The sequence below is a fragment of the Alosa alosa genome, chromosome 18 (assembly GCF_017589495.1).
Source record: "Alosa alosa isolate M-15738 ecotype Scorff River chromosome 18, AALO_Geno_1.1, whole genome shotgun sequence".
Taxonomy (NCBI): Eukaryota; Metazoa; Chordata; class Actinopteri; order Clupeiformes; family Clupeidae; genus Alosa; species Alosa alosa.
Window position 1 is genome coordinate 5504480 of NC_063206.1, and position 10000 is coordinate 5514479.

The window sequence follows — 10000 nt, forward strand, 5'->3', positions numbered from 1 at the left end:
GTATATCACAACATTTAGCCTTTAGCTTTCCACAAGCTTCTGCAGTATATCACAACATTTATTTCCGTCCAGCATTGCATTCATTTTTCACCAAGATCTTGTATTGATGACGAGAGATTCGGACCACTGCACGGTCTTCTCCAGTACATCCCAAAGAGTCTCAGTGGGGTTAAGGTCTGGACTCTGGTGGCCAATCCATGTGTGAAAATGATGTCTTAACGCTCTCTGAATCACTCTTAACACTCTCTGAATCACGGAATCATGGAATATGGCCATGCCATCAGGGAAGAACAAATCCATTGATGGATCCATTAACCTGGTCATATTCATATAATCAGCTGACCTCATTCTTTGGGCACATAACGTTGCTGAACCTAGACCTGACAAAGTGCAGCAAGCCCAGATCATTGCTCCCCCACAGGGAGGCTCTTACCTATTTACTTAGTTAAATCCAGGTGGTAACCTTTTTTTGGCCAGGCAGTGTATAACTTTCAACACTTCCAGAACATATATATTTATACCACCATATACAACATACACAGTTAATGTGGAGACCTTACCTGGGAACGACTAATTTCCTAAGACTGTGCTTTAGTCAGTGAATTCTGTTTTATGTGTTTCTTAATGACTTTTGGCCTATGCAGTCTTTTTGGCATCATAATTAGCTTTGTTTTTTCCTTTCCAACAGACTGCGGAGCGTCATTGGCAGACAGAGAGTCCAGTCTGGACCTAATCAAGTTGGACATCTCCAGAACATTTCCCTCCCTGTACATATTCCAGAAAGTGAGTCAGTCTGTGTGTGTGTGTGTATGTTGGCTTTTGTGTGTCTGTTTGTGTGTGTGTGCGTGCGTGCGTGCGTGTGGACTGCCCTTGACTCTCTCCCTCTCCCCTGGTCTGTAGGGTGGGCCTTATCATGATCTCCTGCACAGTGTGTTGGGAGCATACACTTGCTACAGACCAGATGTGGGCTATGTAAGTTTCACAGCACATACACATGATGCTCTCTCTCTCTCTCTCTTTTCCTCTCTCTTTTCTCTCATTCTTTCTTTCTCTTCTCTCTCTTTTCTCTCATTCTTTCTGTCTCTCTCTTCTCTCTTGCTCTCTCCTTTCTCTCTTTCTTTTCTCATTCTTTCTCTCTCTCTATTCTCATTCTCTCTTTCTTCTCACATTCTTTCTCTCTGTCTCTCTCTCTCTCACACACAAAGGTATATAAATCCCATGAACAGCACATGTAATGAAACTCTTCACATTGGTGTCTCCACTGCCGTGTGTGGGTGTGATTAAAAGGAGCAGATAGTCTTTGTGTTCAGGGCCTTTGTGTTGCCCTCTCTGAGTAGGTATGCGAAAGCACATCAGATTGCTTTTCTACCGCAGGGGGTGGATTATACCTGTGGTGGCTGCATATTAAAATATCCTTGTTTAGTTTAGATAATACCTAAGCATTGTGTGTGTGTGTGTGTGTGTGTGTGTGTGTGTGTGTGTGTGTGTGTGTGTGTGTGTGTGTGTGTGTGTGTGTGTGTGTGTGTAGGTCCAGGGCATGTCCTTCATTGCTGCAGTGTTGATTCTGAATATGGAAGAGGCCGATGCCTTCATTGCCTTTGCCAACCTGCTCAACAAACCTTGTCAGATGGCATTCTTCAGAGTGGACCACGACCTGGCAAGTACACACACACACATCAAATACACTTTTCATCAGATACATACTCCAGGAGCACCCTCACATACCTTCACAAACAAAAACCAATCTACATACACACACACTTATAAAAACGTGTATACACACAGAGAGATGATGAACTAACCCTTTCTCTCACCACCAGAGAGGGTTGAAGCGGAGTAATCAAGGATCTTTGGACACACTGCATTAACCCTTAGAACCCGATTGACGCAAAGTGCGTCAAAAAACACACCCTTTCTTCTATGTTACATTGCTCCGGAACTGTTCATCGCAGCGAGATAAAACCTTTATTGCGTGACAGCGCAGAAGTGGGGCTTTCCAATGAGACTACACACTTGTCTGTACGATCAAGTATGAAAATTAAAAAAAATCATGAAATTAAATCAAATTGCATCATATTTATAGTCTATACTTCTCTGCGTTCACCTGCGCACCCATTACTCTCGTTTGAATTACTCATGAACCCGTGATCGCATAGATATGGCAAGCATATCAGATGAAAGAGGAGACACAGGGCTATCCATTGGTACCATGTATATCGATCCTTCTGGCTTATAAAAACAGACGCCGTGACTGCAAAATAATAACGTCATGTACACAAACCAACGCTGCACACCCATTACTCGTTTGAATTACTCAAGGACCCGTGATCGGATAGATATGCCACGCATGTCAGATGAAAGAGGGAGACACAGAGCTATCATTTGATACCAAGTACATCCTTCTGGGTTATAAAACAGACGAAGTAACAGCAAGATAATAACTTCATATAGGACTTACCCCACGTTTTTGTCTGTTTTTGTGGCAAAGCATGTTTATAATCCAACGCTATCGTGTGTTTCTCTATGACAAAGCATGTTTATAATCCGGTTTTGAGATCCTAGCAAATTCCTGCATGGCATCCAATTCAAGGCTCACATTGCATCCCAATTTGTTCCAAAAAGAAACACCTTTTTTGCCTTTACTTGGTTCATGGCAATGCAGTAAAAAGAGAATTATTATGAGTGCCTACACCATAAGCACACGCAGGCTAACAGGCAAACTCGGGTCAAGGCAGGTCAGATCAGTTCGTGTCACAGATATGGAGCGCAGAAAGGTCATTTTTCATCACTAAATAAAAAATGGCATTTATTTCCGTAAATCACACACCACATATTTCTATATGTGTATAGTATCCCTCCAACATGGCCATTATATTGCCAGATTCAGGACAGTCGGCCCTACACACACATGAAATTCACGTAGAGCTACGAGATTGCTGTGGTGAGATACATGTCAAAATATAAGAATTTTTATAATACGCTTTTTATATTTTAATTCTTTAAAAAATTCAATCAAAATAAAATCAATGCTAGTGCAGATTTGGATAGCCTAGACTCTGCTGAAAAAAACAATATATAATATGTATGTGTGGCACTTACAATAACCAGAATAAATCCTTATGAATAAAGGTAGTGAAAATGCCTTAAAAACAGCTTAGGGTTCTAAGGGTTAAGTGCTATTATCTAGAGTGTGTCCCTGTGTGATCTTTGTACACACTGCATTAAGTGCTATTCTCCAGTGTTGTTTAGTTGATGAGTGTGTCCCTGTGTGATCTTTGTACACACTGCATTAAGTGCTATTCTCCAGTGTTGTTTAGTTGATGAGTGTGTCCCTGCGTGTTTGTTTGGCTCTAGATGCTGAAATACTTTGCGGCGTTTGAGGTGTTCTTTGAAGAGAACCTGCCTCGTCTCTTTCAGCACTTCCAGAACAACAGCCTGACGCCAGATTTCTACCTGATCGACTGGTGAGAAGTGTGTGTGTGTGTGTGTGTGTGTGTGTGTGTGTGTGTGTTATGTAAATAGGAGAGGGAGGGAGAGAGAGAGTGTAAGCATGTGTGAGAAGATGAGTCTGTTTGAGAGGTAGGGGGAGGGAGGGAGTAAAATAGGGGGAGGGAGGGAGGGAGTGAAAGAGAGAGTGAGTGAAAAGAAAAAGAGAGGAAGGGAGTGAAAGAGAGGGAGGGAGTGAAAGAGAGGGATGTCTGTAGACCTTTTAGTAGTGAGAGCATACAGCTCTAAATGGCCCTGGCCACATACACATATAGGAACTGTCCTTCCCCTGAACTGTGTGTTTCTATCTGTTGTTGAATAGAAATCAGAATCAGCTTTGTGTGTGTGTGAGCGAGAGAGTGACTAGATCAGCTTTCTATCTGTTGTTGGACTGGAATCAGAATCACCTTGTGTGTGTGTGTGTGTGTGTGTGTGTGTGTGTGTGTGTGTGTGTGTGCAGGATCTTCACGCTGTACAGTAAGTCCCTCCCTCTGGACGTGGCGTGTCGGGTGTGGGACGTGTTCTGTCGGGACGGGGAGGAGGCGCTGTTTCGTACGGGCCTGGGCATCTTGCGGCTCTACCAGGACGTGCTGCTCCAGATGGACTTCATCCACAGCGCCCAGTTCCTCTCACGCCTGCCTGACAACACGCCCGCACACACACTCTTCAACTGCATCGCCAACACACACATGCTCAGCAACAACCGCAGGTGGAATCAGGTGGGTGTGTTTTTTACACACACACACACACACACACACACACACACACACACACACACACACACACACACACACACACACACACTTAATATGGGTTATTATCTAGGGGTGTCAAGATTTTGATTTTAAGTCGAAATCGATCAAAATTACATCTCAGTCTCGAACTTTGAACTCAAAGGTAGAATCGCCGATGTAGCCACACCCCCAATGTCACGTCCAGCATGTCACATCCAAGACGCAAAAACACACGTGCTGAGCTGCGGCGTCAACACTCCTCTAACTTTAGGGTGCCAGTAAAAAAAAAACACGTCAACCGAGCGAAATCGAAGACCCTCTTGCTGCTCTGAAATCACTGGTGTGGAAGTATTTTGTCGTTCATTCACGTCAATTAAGACTTACTTAGGCCTACTCAAGTGAAAAGATGATCTAGTTGCAGTCCAAAATTACTTTAAGGCATAAAATGCACATTGATAAGTACATATTCCATGGACACTAATCTTAGGTGCTGAACCAATCAAATTATCATTCTGTGTTGTTTCATTTCACTATGTTCACGTATATGTTTAATGTTTGTTCTGTTTACAACCTCGCCATTGGAACAGTTTCAAAATAAAAGCCCCCGAAACAGAATAGGAAAAGCCCCCAAAAAAGTAACCAACATAAGGAATGCATTAATAGTAATATTAAATAAAGATCGAAAATCTATTTGAAATGTGACTAAAATTAAAAAATTAAATCGAATCAAGGATTTGGAGAATTGAGACACCCCTATTATTATCTAAAATAATTTGTGTGAATATTTGTATATACACAACGTTGTTACATACACTGCATACACTCTTGTGTAATACGGTGAAAACAAGGCTGTGAGCACCTGTCTCCATCCCTGCCACTCTCCCCTTATCTGATGTTGGCCAATATCTTTTTAGAAAATGTGTAGAGTAACTATGGTAACAGTCTGAGCCATTTCTCAGGAGGGCTCTGAAAACATAAACAAGAGAAGTGCTGTTTATTTACCCTCAGTGCATCTCCGCTGGAGCATGACCAGTCTCTCTACTGCCACCTTGTGGCTGGTTTGTGAAATTGCACCCTGTGTCCCCGCTGAATGTCCCCTATGCCAAGTGGTCTCAAGGGTGTTGTCTGAAAAGCGTAAAGAGCCAAAAGAAACAGTGGGAGGTGATGGTGAGATGCTTACTGTGGCTCTCCGTGTGGGTGTTTGGTCTCAAGGGTGTGGGCTGGAGTGTGGAGAGGGCTGATGGATGATCTGAGACGAGGACTGTGCCACGTTTTATCACATGCTGTATAGACCCTTTCAACAATAAAAACAAAAACAATGCTTGAACGTTCTATTTGGGCCCCAATCTACTTCCTCTGCATTAAGATAACATATGGAATGTTAAAAAGGAAGTCTTGTGGGACCAACTATGATGCTGATAATGGAACTCTCTTGAAAGGGTCTATATCCTGATTATTCTTCTATATTGTAATTTTTCATATCGCAGTATTACAAGTATAGGTCCATGATGTTGTTTGTGTCTGAGACTCTTGTTTTGTCTGTGTGCTGTGTCTGTGTGTGCCCCTTGCTGTGTCTGTGTGTGACCCTTGCTGTGTCTGTGTGTGACCCTTGCTGTGTCTGTGTGTGACACTTGCTGTGTCTGTGACCCTTGCTGTGTCTGTGTGTGCCCCTTGCTGTGTCTGTGACCCTTGCTGTGTCTGTGTGTGCAGGTGTTTGCAGCTCTGATGAAGGACGGGAGCAGTGTTGCAGACCGCAACAACAGCCCGGCCCTGAGGAGATGAAGCCTGATGGTTGTTTCACACACACACACACCTGAGTCTCTCTCTCTCTCTCTCTCACACACACACACCTGAGTCTCTCTCTCTCACACACACACACACACCTGAGTCTCTCTCTCTCTCTCTCTCTCTCTCTCTCTCACACACACACACACACACACACACACACACACATACACCTGAGCGAGCAGGAGGAGACCAGTGGAGCCTGGAGTCTTCTGGCACCTTCTTCAGTATTTCAAAAGGTTTCAGTCCTCTGTGTGTGTGTGTGTGTGTATGTCTTTGTATGTGCGCATGTGTGTGAGGGAGAGCATGAAAGATGGCTGCGGTGTGTTAAAGAAAGACAAATAAGTGTGTGTTTGTGTGTGTGAGACCCAGGTAGCGTTTGACTGTCGTGGCCCCTGGACCTCTGAGCCTTAAACCCCAGCCTGGCGCTTGCTCAGAAGACCCCCTTTCTGCCAGGAACAGAGACTGCTGTGGGACCCACTCCATGCAACACGACATGTGCCACTATACTCATTACATATATACAGGGGGACTGCATGCACACACACACACACACACACTCCACTCAAACCAGCCCATTAGGGTTCAGTGCCAATGTTTGTGCTTCGTAAAGCAAGTCTGAGCTTGCTATTAGACGCAGCACTGCTATACATTGCTTTTGTATCTGTGTGGAAGACTTCTGCTCTGTCCTACATATGCGTATGCGTTGCGTGAATTGAGGAAGTTAGTGTGTGTGTGCTTTTTGGCTGTTCTTGAGGAACAGCTATATTAATGAGGCTGCTACCTTAGGCCTTTTTCTGACCCCCCCCCCCCCCTTTTTTTCTTGGACACTCCAAAGTTTGAGCAAACTCATGAGTTTAAAGACATTACAGAACAAGTGCAATAGTGCGGCCTAGACGTACAGATTGTGCTGGCCAGACATTACTGCGGTCAGCCCAGCTACATAACAGACCTGCCATCACTTGCAGTCCATGACGTCATGGCACTGTAAGTAGTGGAGAGACCTACGTTATGCATTCAGTCAGCCGTCTCCAGTTATTTACAAACAGGACTGTTTTTGTTTGTTTGTTTGTTTGTTTGTTTGTTTGTTTTGAATTCATGGTCGGTGTGTGTGTAGATTATTTCTGTTAAACCTTTTATTTAAAGTTGTATAATTCTTTTTTTGTATTTTAATTTAAGCCTGAATCATTTAGCCAGTTTTTTTCTATATCTTACTTTTTTTTAATTTCAAAACTCACTACTGTACAGTTTTCTTACATTCTACTGGTAATGTATATGTATATATACATATATATATAAAATAGATATATATATATATATATGTATATATATATATATATGTATGTATACATATATATATAAAAATTGTGAAATGAATTCTTAGGCTACTTGTCTAAATGTGTAAATATATCTCAATAACAAGGTACTGTTGCACGTGTGTTCATTTTTGTACCTTTTTAAAACCAACAGAATAATCAAACATAAACATTTTGTTTACACTCATCCTAATGGAAATAAAAGCTTATGTGCTATACATTTTCAATGATATTACCATATATGTTCTATATTTCATTATTCTCAGTCTGTAGTGCATTCATATCTTTAGCTTTTAAAATAGTTCCTGTTTTATTCTATGGAGTTACATGTCAGACAGCCTTTCCTAGAAGCCCGCACAAGCTACCTCTGCAGTTGACTATTTTCGTAACATGGTCTAGGGGACTTTAAAACCAAGTCCACAACAGGGGAAGAACACAAAATGTGGTATTTGTGTTGACGTGCACCGAGGAGACTCTTATTTACTTGAAGACGTTTGTATAAACAAAGACAGGCCAGATTGTTTTTTTTGTCAAGAAGTTGCACAGATCACACAAGCAGCGAGCAAATACACAACGGATTACGCCCGTTGTGACCCAGTGATACTACTGGAGAGGAGGAGAAATTAATAGTCAGACAGATAATCTGTCACGAAGTCACAACTGTATTGGATGATATAGAATCATTACTTCAGAAAACGTTACTTCTAAATAATGTGATGATAATCCCTTGTTTACTGACATGTCTATGATTATTTTACATCATCAACCATGACATCAAGGTGTGTTTTACCAAAACGATCCACTCAATATTGACACATTCAGAAATCATGTAATGTAATACTGTATCAGACAGCACCCTGCAAATTTGACATGTTTTATGCATGTGTGCTCCATCCATGTATAAAAGCTGGTTTGCACAGTCGAATCATCTCTCAAATGAAAGCATTCATATTCATCAATAGGTCAACATCAGTAGCGTATTAGCTTTCACCAGTCACTGCTCTGTACACAGTGATTCCTCTTATTGACATCCATATGCAGAAAGATCTTCACAAAGCTAATAGTACAAAGACAATCCATCTGAACTGCAACATGTTAAAATAGTACATTTTGTTTAGCTGAAAGGAACAGTTATGATTTAACTGATATCAACAATCAACACTTTAAAATACAAATACATCACAGAACCACATTAAGGTTGTTTTTTTTCTACAAATAAATTAAAAAAGGAAAACAAACTTACAAAATATATGTACAGGTTCAAATATACAATTTCAGTTATGTTGCCTCATGGCCAACATGAATACAACATCTGTCAATAATATATAACAATAAAATTACTGTGCATTATATATAACATAACACTACATTACAAACATGATGTGGCATAGCAGTTCATCTCTAACTTGACCGGCACTCTGATACGACTGCACTGCTGAAAGTTCCTGTTGCCTTAGAGACCTATAGGACTATCTTGTGCAAAACACACACTCACACATACAGCAGACACTATAAGCACTGCTCTTATCACCGTCATCACCAACACTTTAGCAAAGGCGCAACTAAGAAAATAACCAATCCACTTATAATTGCATACTGAATAAAACTCAGTACTGTCTGGTTTTTAGACTCTGATATACTGAGCAGCTGATGGCTTCAAGAAGAGAACCAGCAACCAGCAGCAGCTGGCAAGTCCAGCTCTAGCTCCAGATGCCTAGTCAGCTGATGACTGGGCAGGGACGATCTCTCCAGTCAGGGCAGAGGGCAAAGCACATCTCTCATAGAGTTTCTCTTCTCACAGGATGCGTGTCTGTGTGTGTGTGTGTGTGTCTGGAGGGCAGGTGGATGTTAAGGTGCTGCAGGTGCCTGGGTCTGTCTGTATCCATGCCTCTCCTCAAGGGTGGTACACACACACACACACACACCTGTTTGCCTGGCACAGAGGGAGCTCAACACGGAGGACGTGTGCATGTGTGTGTGTGTTTGTATCGCAGGCTCCATTTCATTTGTGGACCTTCCAGTTCCACAAGACAGGGAGGGGCCAAGAGGGGGAGGAGAGGGTGTGGTCGAACAACACTCTCTCCACCCCGTGTCTGTTGTCAGCCAACCACGTCTTCAGGCCCTCTGACAGACTTCCTGTAGCCAGAGGGGAAACACAAACACACACACACATCAGCACACAACCAGAGCAGGTGCGGAAGTGAAGCACGTCAGGTTCTGCACACGCTCTAGAGATGCACACAATGCCTAAAAAACACTCTTAGAGGAGCCTTTGAATCTTTGAAAATATGATTTAAAGTTGTTAAATCTGTCTCATTAGAAAAGGTCTATTGTATGTGCACATATTAAAAATAATGAAAAGGTTTAATCACACATGCAGACCGATTTTATGGGTAGATCACCATCAAACCAAGCACTTAAACCAATTCAATCAACTAGGAGAGCAACCATGTAGCTAAAGCAAAACATGCTAATATTAGCATTCATATTTCACAGTCGCATACACTTTAGCATTAGCATCACTGTAAATGAATCCTTTCTTAGTTAGAGGCAATTTAAAGAAAACCACCACAACTCAAGGTGCACACTTTTTTGGTCAGTTTTCTGAGAAGAACACAGATGCTACCGTGTCTTGCGTATTTGTAAAATAGTCTGTGTGTAGCGTCTTTAGAAGAACAC

The 10000-nt window shown here is 42.1% G+C and overlaps 2 protein-coding genes across 4 annotated transcripts in view; one reads left to right on the plus strand and one right to left on the minus strand.

Annotated features, from left to right (window-relative positions):
- The window catches only part of tbc1d12a (TBC1 domain family, member 12a), a 30221-nt gene extending 22670 nt beyond the window's left edge, over positions 1-7551 (plus strand). For all 3 annotated transcript variants that reach the window (XM_048269212.1, XM_048269213.1, XM_048269214.1), the window contains 6 exons: positions 689-783; positions 901-972; positions 1529-1657; positions 3355-3464; positions 3947-4205; positions 5931-7551. In XM_048269212.1, the coding sequence (XP_048125169.1) occupies positions 689-783; positions 901-972; positions 1529-1657; positions 3355-3464; positions 3947-4205; positions 5931-6002 (737 nt within the window). In that variant the 3' untranslated portion in view covers positions 6003-7551. The remainder of the gene's footprint in view (positions 1-688; positions 784-900; positions 973-1528; positions 1658-3354; positions 3465-3946; positions 4206-5930) is intronic.
- Positions 7552-7962: 411 nt separating this feature from the next.
- LOC125311311 (1-phosphatidylinositol 4,5-bisphosphate phosphodiesterase epsilon-1-like) overlaps positions 7963-10000 on the minus strand; it is a 42657-nt gene continuing 40619 nt past the window's right edge. The window contains 1 exon segment of the mRNA XM_048269221.1: positions 7963-9457. Within this exon segment, the coding sequence (XP_048125178.1) occupies positions 9324-9457 (134 nt within the window). The 3' untranslated portion in view covers positions 7963-9323.